Genomic DNA, 19005 nt, shown 5'->3' with positions numbered 1-19005 from the left:
TGTTATTCACAAGCAGAAGGAGTAAGTGGGTGGTTGACGCATCAGACGGAAGGAGGGGCTTAGCCAGTTGGCGACGGGTAGCTGCTGGACATGACGGTTGCCAACACATGAAATTGAGGAATTGTATTTCCGGAAACTCATCGTTTGATAGAAGATTGAGTTGCAGAAAGATTTTTGTTCGCTTCAGAAACCCAAGTCTCAAGTTCAGATGGTGGTCGTCGAGTTCCATCCAAGTGATGGCAGGGTATAAGTGTGCAAGTGTAAGTAGACATACTATTAAACTTACCGTCGTAATAGTAGTAGACTTTCAATCAAGTCAAGGATTGAGTTTCTGTAACCCTTGAAACCTTTTCGATCGATAATTGATCCGAAAAAAGAAACGAAGAAGGGATCAGAGAGAAAATATTGAAACCAAAAGCTGCAATGGCTGGGGATGCCTTTATTGCTCGTTGACAGTCGCACACTCTGGCCAACCCCGCTAAGAATCTGAGACCCTTGGATTCCAACGCGTGGTTTAGATCTTCCAACGTCGAGCGTCACTGGCACGATTCCGGATTAAGCCACGGGTCTTTTTTAAATAAAAGGGGACCTTTTAGAAGTGAGAAAAAGGAAGAATGCCTTGTCCAATAGTGCCGCTTCCGGTTTACCGAGCGCCCAACAACCGTACAGTCGGTCGATGTGTCTCAGCGTGTTAAGTGGTTGACGCTTCGGGAAGTTTCCTGACAGAAATTCAATTTAACTGAACCAGATCGAGTCTCGGTAGTGGCGATAAATGAGGTTGACAATTTAGATGAAAAGCCGTTTTCGATGCAACGCGGTTGGCAAGCCTCGTTGATAAAGTTCCGGAAACCGTTGGAGTCTATATCGACGATCAACGGTCGCAAGCCTCTTGGATCGTGAGGTTTCGGGTTATCGAGTTCGACGGCCTTTAAAATAGAAAACAAAATAGCAGGTTTGAATGATAGAATGAAAGAATGTCGAACGGGCGGGTTCGCAAGGAACTTTGTTGGTGGTTTTGTCAATAATGAGTGTAAGTACAGCAGAACTAGTACGTCAAAACAAGGTACGAATAGTTATAGAAGGCGAGAAAAATGAAGGTGAAGCAGAGCCAGCCCGAACTTCAGAAAAGAATGGATCAATCAGCAATAAAAGCAATCGAAAAGGAATGATGATAGACAGACGAGATGTGGAAAAGATGGAGAATAGGGAATGAACAGAAAGGGTCATCGGGATGTCCATGCCACTAGTAGATCGTGTTAGGCTCGCATTGACAGACAAAAAAGCAGAGACCAATCCTCGTACTGACCTGGCCTACTGGGGCAGTTCATCTTGGCAGTCGAACGTGGTCCGGACCAATTACTCTCCAAGAGGGGAACGTTTTGCTATGTCGCAGCCAAAATTGCATCGGTTCCAAGGGTCAAGCTCCAACCCTCAGGGGTGTTAAAGTGGTGATACTGAGCCAGGAACCCAGAATATTCCGAGTTCCATTGGATGACATGGAAGACTCCAGGCGCCTGTAGGGGCGACTAGTGTGTTGCGAATACCTTGGCTGTGGGACAAGGAACGTGCTGTATGCAGGTACCAGGCACATAGCTTTTTGTCGAGAGAGTTGAGTTGAATAAAGATCTTCAATGTCATCCTGGACGATGCTGGCTTGTGGACTACCGAATCAACATTCGTATGCGCCTTGCAAACGGCGCCAGAAGGTCTGGGCTTCCATCATTTCTCCTGTCAATCACTTTCGGAAACCCAGTTCTCCAGATTGGCATCTACAGATCTGCACTATTAGTTATGAAATTGGTTGACATGCAGTCAAACAATGATTGGATTCCTGCGCCTTTCATAGTCGCGCAAACTCCACCAGCCCGGCTTTGCATAACTTGACATGGTCCCAAATCTCCTTTGTATGGCATTCTACCACAGCTACACTATAAACAGAAGGCTAGGGATTGTTAGTAGATAAATGGGCATTCTCAATGTCTGTGCGGCTGGGCAATGACGCATTTTTCTTTGACCTGCCTTTCAAGGCCCCATGTCTGAGTGGCTGGTCTTTTCTGGTGTCTTGTGTTGAGCAAGGGTCGGGCCAAGCCTCCTTAGACACAACACAAAGGGATAGACAAAGGGGCGCTGTTTGTGACCTTTTTCAAAGGGGTATTGAACGAAACCTCATGACTTTTCTTCACTAGCGGTCGACATGATCGTCAGGAACCGGCTGCACATCTTCATCTTTCTGTTTCGTTAAAGTGTTTCCGGAAAGGTTTCAACTTGATTATCCCCAGACGTTTATTTACAACGCATAAACCGATTAATCATGAGATCCAATAATTCAGGGGTTGCCAAAAGCGGGATGCCTGAAACGGGTTTCACTTCGATTCTGGTCCAATCAGAAATCGTTTGTCCCTCACTGTCACTTGGATCCCCCCTATCAAAGTTCAGTGGCGTTGATGACTTAAACAGTATAGGCACGTAAAAAGAGCTCTATATCAAACAGTTAAGAACTAAGTAAGTAAACAAGGTTTCTCTTGTTCCAAAGCGATACTCTTGGCTTCTTTACTTCCGTATACAAAATGGGAGATTTCGATCATTGCTGTTGAAACCCTGAGAGTTCATGTTTCTCCACGCTCCAGTGCAGATCCAACTCTCAATAATCTCCCTTGCCATGAACTAAGTGCTGACTGACGCAACCAATATCTGTCTAACATTACGATGACGTTGATAACGTTGTATCGAATTCTTTATCTTGTCTTTTCAAGTTAAGACTGAAGCTTGTCATAATGGCCCGTTTCTCCCACAAACCGCACATGCGACAAAACTAAACGGCGGTCCGAACCTGATCCAGACTGGTGTCTCGGACCTTATTGTTTGCTTCTATACTCTGTATTACTCTGTAATTACTGCTATAATACCGGTGACACTCCAATTTAAAAATTGGATCATGAGTACCCTACAGAGTATAGGCACAGCGTTTATATGTTTGAAGAGCACGCGATCCGTTTCATCACGAAACATTGAGACACAATCAAAAGCCGATGCAGTTAGTGACATCTTTTTCCAGTGATACACTTTTCTCAAAAATAATAATGGCCGATTTGTGTACAAGTCAAACGCCAGGCGCACGCTCACTCATCTGATATTGGAGTGGAGTAATCAGGATGGATACAAACACGGAAGTCCACGTTATTTGTTTCTATGTCTACTAAGGTGAAGAAATCTGTGCGCAGTTTCAAATGAGTATAGGGTATGCTCACAGGCAGGATGTAAGTCATTGCTCAGGACATCACATCCTATTCAACGTGATCTAAGGACCTGACTTGTGACTACAAAGAGTCAGAAGTAAACCAGGAAATTTAGTTGGTAAGCTCATCTTTTTCGTGCTCTAAGAACGATACTATTGTTTTAACCAGTCAGAAGAACGTAAATATGATGCAAGGTTATAAAATTTGTCTGCTGCCTAGGTACCCTGTACTCTGTAAAAGAACCAGAACCGAAATTACTAAGCCATGTTGTTAATATCGCTTTAGAAGAGTCGTTTAATCTCGTATATAAAAAGCTCAGAGGTGGCAGCAATAGCAATTTGAACTCATGGAGCTAACGCTGATGTCTTCGATGACAGACATGGCTGATATGTGTACAACATGGGGTCGTCTTTCCACCATGTCTTATCCCCTTTATCGAGTGCCAGTACTACTTCATCAACCCACATAGGAACTTAATTGCCTACAATTTCTATGTAAATTCAAACAGGTCCAATTCATGAATACCTAGAGTATGCAGACATGATTCGAAGTTGAACATATGTTATAATCATGTGATAGAAGAGCCACAGGCCTCTAAAGTACCAAATTTACCTAGCATTACACAGCCACAACCCCACACCCGAATGCGGCCCCTGATGGGGTAGTAGCTCACACTTGCGATGGCAGACAACTCACAACTCACCTTATCATACTATGGTTGACTATCTACAATAACATACCAGCTCTCTTCACGATGGACGACCTCTCAGGCCTCGATTGGTCTTCAAAGCCAACTGGCGGCCAGCCGAAGCCGCCTATAATGAACCCATCCTTTGCTTCAATGCGACCAACACCCTCTCCTTTGGGTTCTGGACGCAACACGCCTCTGTCCACACAGGGTTCTGGTTCCTTGGCTTCCAAGGCAGCACCTGCATCAGCGAAGCCATCGCAGGACAGTTTTAGCAATTTGATGAATTTTGGACCGGCAAAGGCGAAACAGAACCTAACTTTGGCTGAGCGACAGGCGCAACTCGAAGCTGAGAAGCGCCAGAAAGAGGAGGAGAGGAGGAAGCAACAGGAGGCCCAGTTTGGTAATGGTCAATTTTGGGACGCGCTTGGAAGCAGAGGCGCATCGACAAGTCCTGCATTACAACCACCACCTGTATCGAACACAACAAAGTCCGACGACGACGACCTCTTTGCTGCCTTTAACAAGGACACCAAGGTTGACAATGCGAGCCACTACCCACCCCCCGAATCGCATCGATCGACCCCAGCAAACGCAGCTCCATCTGCGCCGCCGATCAACTTGAACGATCCGAACGCGTGGAAGACTAGTGGGGGTGGCTCAAATGGAGGTGGATTTAGAGTCGAAGACGACGATCCATTCGGGTTAAAAGAGTTGAAGCCCGCTGCTGCTCCTGCGGTGCCTACCCAGCAGGCTGATGATGACGACTTCCTGGGCGATCTTGGCCGCCCTGTTGACGAAGTGCGACGCATGCAGGAAGCAAGTCGACCTCGCGCCGAACCTGGAAAGCCCATCGAGGATGAAGATTCAAGCTCATCCGATGACGAGGCTCCGCCAGCACGAGAGCAGTTTGCTGAGCGAAAACCCAGAGTCAATAAGGATCCCTTTGACAGAGCGGTGGCCCAGCTTGTGGACTACGGATTCTCTGCAGATGATGCCCGACGTGCCCTGGTTGAAAGTGGTGATGGCTATAACGCACAAGCCGCAGTCAACTGGCTTTTAGATGAAGCGCACCGAAAATCAAAGGAACAGGCGCAAGGAAAGACCTCTTCGGCCAGCTCTAGTAGGCCAGGAAGCCGACCCCCTAGAAGTGATAGCAGGTCGCCAGCGGCTGGAGAACAGGACCTGGCCAAGACAGCGGCTGCTATGGGCAACAGTCTGTTCAAGACTGCCAACTCACTTTGGAAGACGGGACAGAAGAAGATGCAGCAAGCTGTTGCTGATTTACAGCAAGAAGGCGGCGATCCAAACCAACCTAAGTGGATGCGAGAAGCGCAACAGCAGCAATCCTCAAAGTCGCAAGGAAAGGCTCGCGCAGATGCTACAGACGAAGCCATGATGCTTGAAGCCGGTGGTCGCCCTCAACCTCGCCGCACTAATAGTCGACCTACCGAGCAGCGGGAGACTCCTCAGCCATCAAGGGGGCAATCACCTGCTCATTCTGTCGGCAGCCGTTCGAGCCCTGCTCCTCGATGGCAACAACAAGCACCACCTCCGACATCGGCTTTTGATTCGAAGTCTCGACTTAATCGCCTGGCCGCAGATGATGATAGCCTTTCGACTTATAGAAGTCCTAACAGACGGAACAAGACACCCTCACAAGCCCCTTCACCAGTGCCAACACCAAAGCCAGCTGAACCGGAGCCAGACCTGTTCTTCAACTCACAGGAATTCAAAGCAACCCAGCCTCTACCTACAAGATCAGCCCAGCCATCCCCTCGACCAACGACACAGGCCAAGCGACCTTCCCCTCCTGCCCCAAGACCTACGCCACGACCAGCTCGAGAGATACCCTCCATCAGCCCTGTTGCGTTGCAAACGTCAACACAGCACCGACTCCAAGGCACAGCTCACTTTAAGCGAGGTGACTATGCATCTGCTCACTCATCGTATTCGTCTTCACTATCGGCTGTTCTACCAACACACCCTCTCGCCATCCTCCTTCTGTGCAATCGCGCCTTGACTGCGTTGAAGACCGGAGAACCAAAACAGGCTGTCGAGGATGCTGATACGGCGCTCAAACTTATCGGACCTGGTAATGGCCAAGGAGAAGTGGTGGCTGTCAAGAATGAGAGTGGCGCTGACGAGAACCGAGACTTGAAAGACCTCTATGGTAAGGCGTTGAGCAGGAAAGCTGAGGCCCTCGAGCAGATGGAGAAGTGGGCCGACGCCAGCGCGGTCTGGCAATTGTGTGTCGAGAGCGGTGTTGGCGGATCGAATGCTATCAAGGGTCGACAGCGATGCCAAAACACTTTGGCGCCCAAGCCTAAACCCACACCCAAGCCGGCAGCTGCCAAGCCTCGACCAAGACCTACGGCTACAGCTAGCCTTGCATCTCAAAAGAGCTCTGAAGCTGTTACTCGCCTTCGTGAGGCAAACCAGGCTGCAGCCAAGGAGGACGACGAGAAGTTTGTTCTTTCAGAAAAGGTTGATGCCAAGGTAGCTGCCTGGCGCGATGGAAAGCGAGACAATATACGTGCTCTCATCGCCAGTCTCGACAGCGTGTTGTGGGAGAACAGTGGATGGAAGAAGGTTGGCTTGCATGAGCTGGTCATGGCCAACAAGGTCAAGATTTCTTACATGAAGGCGATTGCAAAGACCCATCCTGACAAGGTAAGCCCCTATATCAATTTTGTAATGATCTATGCTAATATTTGACAGCTTCCTCAAGACGCAAGCACTGAGGTGAGGTTAATTGCGGGACTGGTGTTTAGCACTCTCAACGAGAGCTGGGATAAGTTCAAGGCGGATAACGGGCTATGAGAGATTATGCATGAGATGGAGTTTGTAGAGCGTTCACGATAGAAGCGTTTCTCCATGGGATGAGTATATGAACAGTTTATTTAGGCGGCCATACCGCTGCCGAACACCATGCTATGCCATAACGATGCTAAAATGATGTGCGCTGATACTCCCTTGCCACTTTGAGTTGTTTACTTTTGCCCTGTAACGGTGGGCATCTTATAGACCTAGCATTCTCCTGACGCCCTCTCGGACCTTATTCTCGTATTCCGTGCGGCGCTCTCGCCACATTTTAGCGGCCTCGACATTTGCGGGGGATTCGTCGTTGGGCTCGGCAAGCATGCTCATGACAGAGATGAGGATCTTCTCAACAGATTGAATAGGTGACCATCGCTCCGAAGCGTGCTCGTAGTGGTTGGGATCGTCGCCGGGGGGATGTAGGATGGAAATGCAGACCAGACCACTAGGGTACACTATCAAGAAGTCAGTAAGCGTTGCGTGAGAAGAGTAGTAGAGCCAACGGACCATTTGGGTGCCACACATCGGCAAGGAAGCGCATAGATGGCGGGGCAAGAGGATAGTCCTTGGGGAACTTGAGCTCAGCAGGGAAGACTCCGCCTTCAAAGGGAGTGCCCTCGGGGCCTTGGATGAGGCATTCCCAGTGAAGAAGATCATCTTCTGAGATGGGGCCTGCGGTGATGCCCTCTGGTGGATTATTGGTGAGAGCGCGGTACTCTTGGAGAAGGCGGCGGTGGGCGGTGGACTGCGCCATGATAGAGTAAGGAAGAAATGGTGTGAGAAGATGCCGCGATTTTCGTAAGTTGTTTGTAGGCTTCGTTGGCAGTGCAGAAATGTATTGATGATGTTTAAGCTCCAAGCTCAGTGTTGGGTGTTGACGTTTCGGACAAGGTGGAGGGAAGCTGGGAAGGACGGGTGGGGGGGACCCCGGGATTCCGGGCTGCCCCATGCTTTTGTGCCGGAGGCTTCTTGCCCTTTTAGGAATATCAATAGCAGAGTAGTTTCCAGTTTTTAAGCCTGATCATTAAAAAGAAGTATGTCTGATTATTGGTGGCGATACTGTATATTAGTCTTTAATAGCTATGACTCTAAAAGAGAAGGGGTAAGAGAGATATTTATTTTACCTCATAAGAGAGGCTGGCCACTTTCATTAGATCCTAACAGTCGGTATTATCAACGACAAGGTTACATGCCTTCTCGGGTTGTAACAGCAGGACATGTGAACTGACATAGTATACGTAGTTGCTAATAATAACTGACTTTTTCCTCATAATTGAAAAAAAAAAAAGACAAAACAAAAACAACGACAGCTTATGAAAGCTTCTTGATGGTATCTCCGGTGCGGGGAATCGAACCCCGCTCGCCGCGGATTTCTCAAGATGAAAACGCGGTATGCTAACCGATACACCACACCGGATGCGATTGTTGAAGAGCTTGTGCTTATTTGGCTTTGTATAGTTGCACAGATTTACGCCAACATGACTCTTTGTGCAGTCTGATCGATGATCCATCCACTTTCAGTTGCTTTCGTATAAGTCAACAACTCAAGCGCTGACGAATTCCATTCGAACACCAGCTAATATCTTCTCTTTTAACCTACTGGCCAATGTGACTATTACACAACTGTTTATGTGACGCTACGAAGGATCATAGTTTGTATTGGAGATCCTGTTTCCTCTTCCCAAGGGGTTCTGTTGTTTCTGAACTGACAACTCGACCATCATGTAACTATAAAAAGCGACTCATTGTTGTTATTTTTAAACAAGCTACAGATATCTCAGACAGTCCATTTGGAAACTACGTTACAGACTGACGCAAATTACGATTTCTTTGAACTTGGCTTAGGATAAACAACACAGAAAAACAGAACAGTTAGCTAAGAAGCTAGATTCTTGCCTTGGACGTGGACTATAAATGGTCAAGACACCAAGCCGAAGCTAGTAAAATAACATCCATTGTTGGATTTGTTGTTCAATCGTACAAGAGCTAATTTGTTAGTAATATTCAACTGTCCCAATCTCTCAATCCAATCTCACCAACAACCACACTCAACAACAAAGTAACAACTTAAACAGAAATTCAACTCACAGAAACTCTAGCCAGTCACCATGGGTGCCTTTACTTCTAAACCCCAGAAACCTGACCAGGTCGGTGGTAAGCGAAAACGTTCAGTTGACGATCATACTGATTGCCCTCCTGCCAAGAGAACTCGTCCCGCTCACATTCCAGACGACCAACACATCATGTCCTTTACAAAAAAACGCCGCTCTATAAGCCGAATGGATCATTAGGTATCTACGAGTCACTAAAACTGACTCCCAAGGCAAGACCGGAATGACTGAATGTCGCTGCAACAACCCCAGCGCTGACATCCCCGAGCAGCTCCAGAAGCTTAGATCTGATGCAAAACTCACAGGCGGCAAACTACATGAGATCATCAAGTGCTTTGACAAGCATGTAGATGTTGACAATGAAGGGCGGATTGCTGATGCTGACCATGGTTTTTGGCTTAAAATCGCGCTTAGTTCTGTCAAGGCCGATCTTTTCTTGATGGCTGATCAAATTGACGACGTCGTCGAGCAGTTTTGCTCGACTGTGGCAGAATTAATGACCAGCGGCGAACTAACATGTCACTGAAAGGTATGGATCGAGCTCGGTTCATGAGAAAATACTAGAAAATGGACGGGTAGGCCCGAGTTCTCATGGTAATTTGATCATCAAGTTTTCTATCGAGGATATGTATTCCCAATTAACTCCCCCATTTCCACATTCAAACTGGACATTAAACAATGTGCTTCGCTATATGATCGCTGTAAAAAAGAAGTGAAACCATGTGTACAATATTCAATTATTAATAGTCCCAATCATCATCGTCTCCCCAATCTCCACCAGAATAATCCACCACCGGTTTCTTCGCCCATTTGTCTTCCACCACAGGAGCAGGTTTGGCAGGAGCATGCTGCACCTCGTTTGTTTTGACTTCGACAACACGATTGCCCTGTGCGATCGGGACGATATTGTTATTATTGTAAGCAGACGAAGGCTGTTCAGACTTCGATGGCGCTGCTGGCTGTTTGTTCATTTGTTTATCCTGAGTATCAAGTTGAGCAGTCTTTAGAGCACTGAAATTAGAGGACAAGGGTGTCGTAGTGTTGTTGCACTGGGGAATGCCCATTTCATGATCAGGCTCAGGTCGTGCAACGGTTTGCTGATGCTGAAGACTTGAGTGTGACAAAGCTGGCTCCGTCCCAGCACGAGGTGTCTCTGCAGAGATCCTTGGAGTGACATCCGAGCTCGACTGGGAAGCATTGTGTTGCTGGATCTCTTGAGATTGGCGCCACATGTCTGTCGATTTTCGTTTCACTTGGACGATAGAAGGCTTCAGCACAGCCTGTGGCTGGGCTTGTGCCACTTCGATTGTTGTGATCGAACCGGCGTCAGAGAAATAGCTTTTCTGAGAAGACATGCGACTCAAAGGAGTGGTGGCTGTATCGGAATGGCCTGGACTCGCTGCCAGTGCATGTGGCGACAGACTATCATTAACAGTCGAATCGGGCTGGAGATAATTGGATACAGAGGTCTGGAGCGGCTGAGTGGTTTCAGGTGTTTTGGACCGAGGCACAGGAGCTTGTTGCAAAGGTCGAACTGCACCAGGAGAAGGCTGACGGGGCGGTGCTACTTGTTGATGAGCGACGCTATCAGGCTGGCTCCTCACTGGCGCTTCCTGGACAGGCCGTGAGAAATTTGCCGATAAAGCTGCTGGCTTCTCCACTGGAGGCCCTGTTGTAGGCTGTGTGATTGCGGGATATGCTAGAGGTTCAGGCTGAGGATGCACTGGTGCTGGGCTCGGGGGCGGACCTTGGCTAGGCGCCATAGCCATGTCGTTAAAATGCGCTGGCATTGGCGTCTGTTGAAGCGACAGTCTCTTCTGAAATGATAGCTGTCCTGGTTGGGAAGGCATTTGATTCTGAGGATATGCTATTTGTTCCTGTCGAACAGGCGTCTGGACCTGCTGGGGAGGCGAGCATTTCCTTTGAGGCGGCAAGGGTTCTGCTTGAGGAGTCATCTGCATAGGGTGAAGAGGCATTTGACCAGGTTTAAAGCCCATCTTGTCTGACTCATGAACCGTCTGAAAAGAATGGGATTGTCTTTGAACAGGTCGAGATTGTACCGGCGCCTGCTGAGGGGCCATTTGCACAGGTTGAGGGGGCACCTGGGTCTGCATCTGCACCAGCTGAGGCGGCGGCATGTTTCCCTGAAAACCTGACTGCGGTCCAGTAGAGATAGCTTGCCCAGGTTGCCACACAGCCTGTTGCGAATATTCTCCCCCGCCCCAGCCTGGGCGTCCAACAACTGGTGATATAGGCGAAGAGATGACTGGTGTAGTCGGGCTATGCGAAACAGACTTGGAACCACCTTTCAACCATTTCAACCATTTCTTCCCCTCCTTGCCTTCTTTCGAACCAGCACTCTGTGTTGACTGAGGTTGCATAGACACTGGCCGTGTATTTTGAGGCATTGCAGGATGCGGGCTGGGCTGCCAGCTTCCTTGGTCTTGAGGGATTTGAACATGAGGCTGCACTCGGCCAGGATGAGCCTTTTGGAGAAGGGTTGGCTGCCCTGCGGGAGGCATATGGCCTGTGACGGGACCTTGCTGTGGCATTTGGTTCTGTCCTTTCAGGCTAGGAGGTAAAGGTCCCTGAGAAAGTTGATTTTGAGGAACCGTCTGCCCTACTGGGCTTGATGGACCGTAGGTAGATCGTTTTTGTAGCCTCATTGGTACAGGTTTGGGAGGCAACACAGATGGTGCAGGTTCCTGAGGAGCATTTTGAACCTGAGTGTTTATTTGGCCAGGTTGGGGCGCTCTGCCCTGAGCTTGTGGTGGAAACATTTGTCCCTGAACAAGCTGCCTCTGTGGTACAACACCTTGATGCTGCGGCATCCCCTGAGGTACTCTCGGATTATGCATAGGAACCTGTTGACCCTGAAGATGATGCGCATTCCCCTGAGAAGGCTTCCTTTGCAGTTGTTTCGGATTCTGTGGTGGCATGGGAGCAGCTTGAGGAACTTGACCCTGAGGCATGGGCTGTCCCATATGACTCTGGGGTGCTTGGATTTGCTGCCCTTGGAATTGACCAGGTGGGACATTCCTCGGACCTTCTGCTTGCCAACTAGCTCTTCGACTTCCCATTGGACTCGGCTGTGTCGACGAAGAAAGCGAACCTTTCCTTGTTTCGGACGTTATACTGGCTGTAGATGATCGACTAATAGTTCCGACTGGAACTTCTTCATATTCTTCGATGCGTCCTAGGCCCTGCTGGCCTTGCGGAGGTGGCGTAGGAGCAACGGGACGCTGGCTCTGTAGGGCAGTACTGACCTGAGATGCCTGTGGTAAGGACTGAGAATGCGGTAGTCCCTGCGGCGCTGCGTTGTAACCTTGTACTGTCTGCTGTGCCAGAGGCGATCCGCGCTGGGCACTGACAGGATCTGTACCAACAGAGTTGCGTCTTGGGTCTACACCACGGCCCAGAGACTGCCTACGCAGCACATCTCGGGCAGCAGGATTATAACCCTGGCCCTCGGCATCTTGCACGTTGAAGTAAGACCCCTGAGGATACTGATTTCCTGTAGCAGGAGGGGGTGTTGGCGAGAAGCCCTGCGTAGATGGCGGCGTATTTGACACGGGTGAAGGTGTGTAGTTGGGAATAGAACTAGAGGTCGTAGATGCACGGCGACTGTGTTCCATTGGGGAAGGTGTTTGAGTAGGAAAAGACATGCTGCCATGTCGCGAGTCCGGCGAGACGATGGCAGAGCTGTATGATGAATGCCGTCGATTATCATGAGGCGGAGGCGACGGGTTAACGGGGCCTCGATCTGGCATGAACGTTTTTTGCACGAATGGCTCTTCAGGATATGGAGGATCCTCTCTGCGAAATGTTGGTCGATCGTCAGGATAAGGCAGATTGTCGACTGGATATGGAGGAAATTGAGTTCCAGGTCCTGCTGTTGCAGATCGGGGCAGGCCTTTCGGTGGAACGCCCTCGATCGGGCTCCGATATTGAGCCTGTGTTTGCGTTCCCATCATGTCAGGCATCACACTAGCAGGTCGTTTTGGCATATGCGACCGATTCGCTGTAATAGGTGGCAGTCCTTGATGCCCATTCTGCATCGCAGATTGTGGCCTCTGAGAAGGCAGTGAATCAGGGACAGTGTTGATCCTCTGGACACCCATTCGCGGTTCCTCAAGGTGATGTTGCTGAGCCATAGTCGCTGGAGTCATGGATGGCGGATGTTTTCCTTGTATGGGTGGTACATAAACATGGCCCTGTGATGGTCTCGTAGGACCAGGCTCAGGCTGCCCAGGACCTTTCCCACGTGCAGGCTTCAACACAGAGGGCATGTGAGACAACTCTGGCTCTTGCCCTGGGATATATGGTGCATTGTTCGCGGCCACTGGTGGTAAATTCGCCCGAGAAGACTGATCGAAAGCTGGCTTAAAAGGTATTTGAGGTTGAGATGGTTCATCCAATGGACGCTTAGGCGGCACTTGAGGCGGCGAAAGCACGTTGGGCGTACCAGCGTGGCCTCTATCGGGCGGTCGAATAGGACTCGAATAAGCCATTGGGTCGCCAGGTTGAAAAGTCGATCGTCGCAAAGGCGCCGGATTCGGTGGTATCTCTACACGAGTTTCTGGCTTGTATGATTGGATCATGGGAGGTGCCTCCCCAGCCGGCTTTTTATCAATCTTCAACGGCCGCATGGGTATGCTATAGTTCCTCAGCGATCCAGGCGCAAGTTGTGGTTCATCTTTCTTTTTTTGTGTCGGACTTGCTCGCTCTGGTAACTCAGCTATCGGGATTGCAGTTTCTATAGGCGCCAGAACTGTATTATCTGCCATCTCGATCGGCGGAGGGTGTTTTTCGATGTGTGCTTGAGCTGTATCGCATGTCGGCATCTCAGCAATGATGCCCACAGGATCAGGAGCTGGTGGAGGCTCGTGGCTCGGCATCTCGTGAATTTCTTCAACGACTGTAGGCGGTACCAATACTGGTTTTCCTGCGATAGGGCCTGTGTTTGCAGTACTTTGAGACGGCGTTGTCCTTTCGCTATTCAACGGACTCACACCCTTTGAAGGGCTCTTGTCGACTCTCCCTTCGATGCCCCCCGCAAGAACTCTCCTCGCAGCCTCCTCTTCCTCTTCCGCTAGTGGACTCACATCGGTATACGTCCCTGGCCCGAGGTACATAAAGTTTTCTGGCTGAAAGACCGTGCTCTCCTCTTCGAGAGCTCCGTCCCAGGTCATACTCACCGGTCGCGCCGTAGCCGACATACCATACCCTCCACCGTCCTTCTTGGGGCTCAGCCTGGCTGGCGCCGTGGTGGTACTCCCATGGCGCCGAACCTGTTGCTGCGACTCGAGCCGTTCTTCGGGCGCAAGATCCGGTGCGGGCGAAAAACTATCGATAAAGTCCGGAAACTCATCGCCTTCCTTGGGGAAGTGGTACTGAATGTGTCCCGTAGGTTTGTACTTGTAGAACCAGCGACGGCCATCGTAGTCGGCTTCCCAGCCTTCTGGAAGGCCAGACATTTAGTTCTATTGTTGCTTTTCTTATAAAGAGGTCGGTATTATTGCACCGCGACGGTGGGCATGATTGCTTGGGGCGAGACTCGACTCGGCTCGTCCTCAAAAGTGAGGCTTTGGAAGATGCGATGTGTCCGGGGATGGTTGAGGGCGAGGTTCAGCTGAACAAGACAGCGACCAACCATTGGATACAAATGACCTCAGGCAATGGTGGGTGGCTGTTGGGAGCACAAAGGAGGCGCAACGGGAACAGATCCGCAACAGTATATTTCACAATGAATGGTTCTAGAAGCAGATGAGAAAAAGACACTGGAAACTAATGAATATATAAACATTTCAGGCTCAAGCTCTCATCCCTTGTTCTACAGCCTAACCTGAAAGTTGGTTTCAACTACAGAAGGCCTGATCCTGATGCGCGGAAGCTGAACATTGGTCTCTCCACTTTAGCCGACAAGCTATCGAATCGCTCTGTATTTATTGGACATAGAGCTTGTAGGGCGGACTTGATGGACCCTTTAATTACGCTAACAGCTCTAATTACCACCATGGTTTTGGTTCCCTTTGACCAGGGTGTCAGCCTTGATTGAGGGGTTCTCATCTTCTCTTGGAAGGATTGTAGCATGTTGATCTGAATGAAGCTACACAAGCAAGACGCATTGATATTTAGTTGTACGGCTAATACAACTGCTAGAGTTTCCGAGACGAGAACAACCGATTGAGTTCTAAGATATTCAGATCTTATGCTCGAAAGATTACATCATTGCAGGTACCCCAGGATTACCCCTGTAACGTCCCGCCGAGTCCGTAGATAGGTAGTGATGGGCCATCATGACAATTCTATGTATGCCACGACTTAAGTATCATGACCATGAGCAAAAAACACTTGTTCTATCACGACTTGTCAAGTTTTATGAATTAATGATAAAATTGTGTAAACTTTTCTCGCTCTCTATCTGCTGAGTCGATTTGTTTAACCAACGTCCTGTATGGATTGCTGCAATCTATGCGCAAGAAAATGAAAATTATACACCACTCCAGATGTGCCAATCTGAATATCTATATGCTAAGAGAAGATTTGGATTTTCGTAAGTATCGTAAGAAGCCCTTCTAGACAATATTGCCGGGAGTTTTGCTGCTCCTAGACCCCGTCCTCACTCGGTTGAACACGTGTCGTCGGCTTTCTGTCGAGGTGCGACGGTCAACGCCCGAAGAGCTGGCCAACGATCGTCGTTCTGACTCCTCTTCAGCTCGAGCTCCACGCTCCTTTTCTCGGATTGATGCCAGACGATGCGCTTGGACGTTATCTCGTCGATTGTCGAAAACATCCTGGAAGTCAAAGCTCTGGTCAATGTTACGCATGCGCTCAGCTCCTCCTCGGCGGGTGCTGTAGTTCGAGGGGACATGACTCAGGGGAGGGCCTTCAGAGTGAAGGGGCCGATCGTGGGGAACGGGTTTGTCGTGAAGGTCAACGCCACGACCATGTTCACTACCATGATCAGGCTCCTTGCCATATGGAGGAGGCTGCATACCAGACCAGTACATGGGGTGCTCGCGGCTGCCACCAGGCTCGATGCGGAATGGTGACTGGATTCCGACGTTGACCATCTGTGTCATCAGTTCTGTCACAAATTTGTTGTGACGGTTGAGACGCAACAGTTCGTTCTGGAAGTTTGTCTTGTGGAAGAAGATCATGTTCATCAAGCACGATCGAACGTCGTCGACCTTGACCATCTCGGTAATGATACGAGGTGCATAGTCACGCTTGTTGGCAAGGCAAAACTCGGTCATTCGTTCCTTGAGATCATCAATCATGTGCTGAGGTGTACCGAAACGCATCACCAGAGGAACAACATCGGCGAGACCGTTGGATCGTCGTTGGTTAAGAATGAAGAGGCTGTTGAGAAGCGAGTTGGGGGCCTGCACGATGTGACCCTGCATCTTCTTAAACTCGGTGTAGAGCAGAGAAATCTCAGTCACGTAGAAATCGTCACCCATCATGTTGTCACCGGTAGATCCGTAGACAGTTACACGATCACCAACATCAAAGGGGTGCTTGACGAAGACGAAGATGATGGACTGGAGGAACTCTTGGGCTGTGGCCTGGAGAACCCAAGCCAGACCCAGAACAACGGTACCCGCAGAGCCAAGAGCAGCAGCAGCCGATCCAGAAAGAATCGAGATGAAGACAATGATGGTAATGATGATGATGATGAACACGAAGACCTTGTCGAGTTTCTTAATCACCGAGTCAAGATCCTTGAGCGAAGCAGCAATGGCCTTCTTTTCGAGATGAATTTCGTTGCACACAGCCTCGAATTCGTCAATCGAGATATCACCATTCATATCCTTGTCAAACATCATGAAAGCAGCCTCGGCCTCCTCTTCGCTGCCAAAGATTCGTTCCATATCTTCTTGGTAAACCAGGTCGTTGCCCTCCTTGGCAGCGCAGCGGTAGATGAGCCGAGCGAGGGTATGTGCCGTTTGGGAGGTTCGGAGAAGCTCGTTGACAACTCGGCGAGGGTGGTTGCTATCGATTTTACGACCGATCAAGTCGTTTCCGACTCGGCCAGCTACGTATCCAACCTTGTCAAAGATCTGACGAGCGTTGTCCTGGAGTGTCTGCATGGGAGTCTGCGCACCACTAGCGGAGCCACTGCCGCGCTGAAAGAAGTAGTCAGTCTTTTCGTTGTGAGCTTTGGCATGTTCGTAGAGGTGAACCAGTTGGCCAACATCCGCCTTGTTATTGTCAATTCGAGTCGCATACGTTCGCTGATGGAAAGTGAAAGCAATCCACTGGATGAGGATCTTCTCAACAAAGTTGAGAGCTGCCAATGTAAATAAGGCAATGATGACCTTATTCATAATGCTGACCCAATGAGGCTTCTGGTCTCGGAAGTTATGGTTCATCATGGTCGGCTCAAATGAGATGAGGATGGCGAGGAACCAGAGAAAGACAGCCGTGTGCAAGTCAAGCTGGTATCCGATATCTTTCCACTTGTTGGCGTTGGTAGATCCGAAGAGCTTAGCAATAAGTTTGAGAGTCGGGGGCAAAATACTGCTAATCATACGAGAAACCCAGAGAACTCCCCAGACAATCTCTAGCCAGATACCGAACCACATGAGGTCGACACCATTGACATCCCGTCGCTTACCATTATCTTTGAGAGCGAATTTACCCAGCAAGACAGGAATGAGAAGCAAAGCAGCTCCAGGGACCAGGTATAAACAATATCGGACAAATCGAGGAAACTTTCGGAGGAACATCCAAAATTTGAGCAGAGTAGCATCAGCATCCGGCTGCTTCTCCCTTTGCATGGTCTCAGAGGGTATGGGCGCATTGAAGGCATCTTCGGGCTCAAAGTTATGAGCTCGCTGTTTCAAATGACTGGAATCATCGCGAGCGTCGGCGGAAACAGCACGCTCAATTCGCAAAAGCTCAATGTTGTCGTCCAGTCGGCAGGCATCTGCGCGCTGGCTTATTGGAGACCGGATTGAATTCGAGTCATTGGTGATGACAGGAGCTTGTAGTGTAGGAAATGTGTCGAGTGCTGTTGGAGGAGCCGAATTTCTTTTGTCGGCAGGTGATTTGGGCGAGGTCGTTGGCGCTGGTTCTGATTGCTGAGCGCTGAATTGTGAAGGATTTCTCGAGGGAGGCGGTTGTCTGAGATTGAAGTCTTTCAACTCCTTCTCCTCCCAACCGTTTGGGGGCGGATCTGAACTCATGATGGTCCCTGTTGATGATATTCACTACACGAGGTTGTATCCGAGGGATCAGACAAGGTAGTGAGATAGGAGAGAATTTCAATGCCCAGCAGAGATTATTAGAGAAGCTTTGTTCAACTTGTGGTGGAGAGCGAGTGGTTCATACCCACACTGGGGGTTTGGTGATGTGATAAAACGAGAGACGAGACAATTGGGAAACAGAAATAGTAAGGAAGTGGATCAATCAGATGATGATCCTCGATGACATCGATCTCGCAGATAAAATGGGGTTTCTCGTTTGGTGAGGCGACGCGTGGTCGTTCAGATACACACACAAGGTTGGTTTCCTTGGTGTTTTTGTTGTTTGCCTGTAAAGGAAGAGGTGATATGATGTCGTCACTCACTCTGATCCCAACCTTTGTTTTTACTCTCGCTTGCAACAAAAGAAGGAGAGGTGAAATCTTTACAAAGGTAAAAAAGGAAAAGAAAGAGAAACGAAATAAAGTAGGAGAGAATCTGGGGGGGATTGTTGGAAACCCTGCGGGTGACGGGGATGCTGTCGAGCTTTTAACAGATCGGCCAGAGGTTCAACACTTTCAGTTCAGTAGGCGTGGAGCAATGGAGACAGCCAAGAGGGAGGAGAATGGGTCAGTACAGATAAGGTAGCCTGGGTTGATTTCTTGGCCAAACCAGGTCAGGGAGAGATATGGAATAGTAAATGGCATTTCCATGTGAAGCGGAATTAACTTATCCACTGTTCTTTATGCTGTGTGGTGCTTCGTCGTCTTGTAGTTAACTTTGACCTATGCTCCATCATGGATAGACCTTTTCTTTCCCTCTTTATTATTGCCATCAAACGTTAAAACTGCCCACACCTCCATTACAGAATTCACCGGGCAGCGATAGAAGAAAAGACAATTGCACTGTTCAGCCATTAACTGGGAGTGACAAGTTCGGGTGTGGTTAGCAAGTGGAGC

General features: G+C 49.2%; 5 protein-coding genes across 5 annotated transcripts; 2 read left to right on the top strand and 3 right to left on the bottom strand.

Moving 5' to 3' along the window:
• Nucleotides 1-3990: 3990 nt before the first annotated feature.
• Nucleotides 3991-6747, top strand: FSST1_011620 (auxilin-like protein SWA2; the record flags this gene model as incomplete). Its single annotated transcript, XM_083234770.1, has 2 exons — nucleotides 3991-6597; nucleotides 6646-6747. The coding sequence occupies 2 exons, from the start codon at nucleotides 3991-3993 to the stop codon at nucleotides 6745-6747; spliced, it is 2709 nt and encodes a 902-aa protein (XP_083081316.1).
• Nucleotides 6748-6945: 198 nt separating this feature from the next.
• FSST1_011619 (E2 ubiquitin-conjugating protein UBC7) lies at nucleotides 6946-7498 on the bottom strand (the record flags this gene model as incomplete). Its single annotated transcript, XM_083234769.1, has 2 exons — nucleotides 6946-7199; nucleotides 7252-7498. 2 exons carry the CDS (start codon nucleotides 7496-7498, stop codon nucleotides 6946-6948), a joined length of 501 nt encoding a protein of 166 aa, XP_083081315.1.
• Nucleotides 7499-8852: 1354 nt separating this feature from the next.
• FSST1_011618 (uncharacterized protein) lies at nucleotides 8853-9381 on the top strand (the record flags this gene model as incomplete). Its single annotated transcript, XM_083234768.1, has 2 exons — nucleotides 8853-8989; nucleotides 9036-9381. The coding sequence occupies 2 exons, from the start codon at nucleotides 8853-8855 to the stop codon at nucleotides 9379-9381; spliced, it is 483 nt and encodes a 160-aa protein (XP_083081314.1).
• Nucleotides 9382-9595: 214 nt separating this feature from the next.
• Nucleotides 9596-14332, bottom strand: FSST1_011617 (uncharacterized protein; the record flags this gene model as incomplete). Its single annotated transcript, XM_083234767.1, has 1 exon — nucleotides 9596-14332. One exon carries the CDS (start codon nucleotides 14330-14332, stop codon nucleotides 9596-9598), a length of 4737 nt encoding a protein of 1578 aa, XP_083081313.1.
• Nucleotides 14333-15433: 1101 nt separating this feature from the next.
• Nucleotides 15434-18049, bottom strand: FSST1_011616 (Mechanosensitive ion channel-domain-containing protein; the record flags this gene model as incomplete). The annotated part of the gene is made up of 1 exon (XM_083234766.1): nucleotides 15434-18049. The coding sequence occupies one exon, from the start codon at nucleotides 18047-18049 to the stop codon at nucleotides 15434-15436; it is 2616 nt and encodes an 871-aa protein (XP_083081312.1).
• Between the last annotated feature and the right edge of the window lie 956 nt (nucleotides 18050-19005).

The sequence above is a fragment of the Fusarium sambucinum genome, chromosome III (genome assembly GCF_050947815.1).
Source record: "Fusarium sambucinum isolate potato_lamoka chromosome III, whole genome shotgun sequence".
Lineage (NCBI taxonomy): Eukaryota > Fungi > Ascomycota > Sordariomycetes > Hypocreales > Nectriaceae > Fusarium > Fusarium sambucinum.
This window is presented reverse-complemented; position numbering and strand designations above follow the sequence as displayed.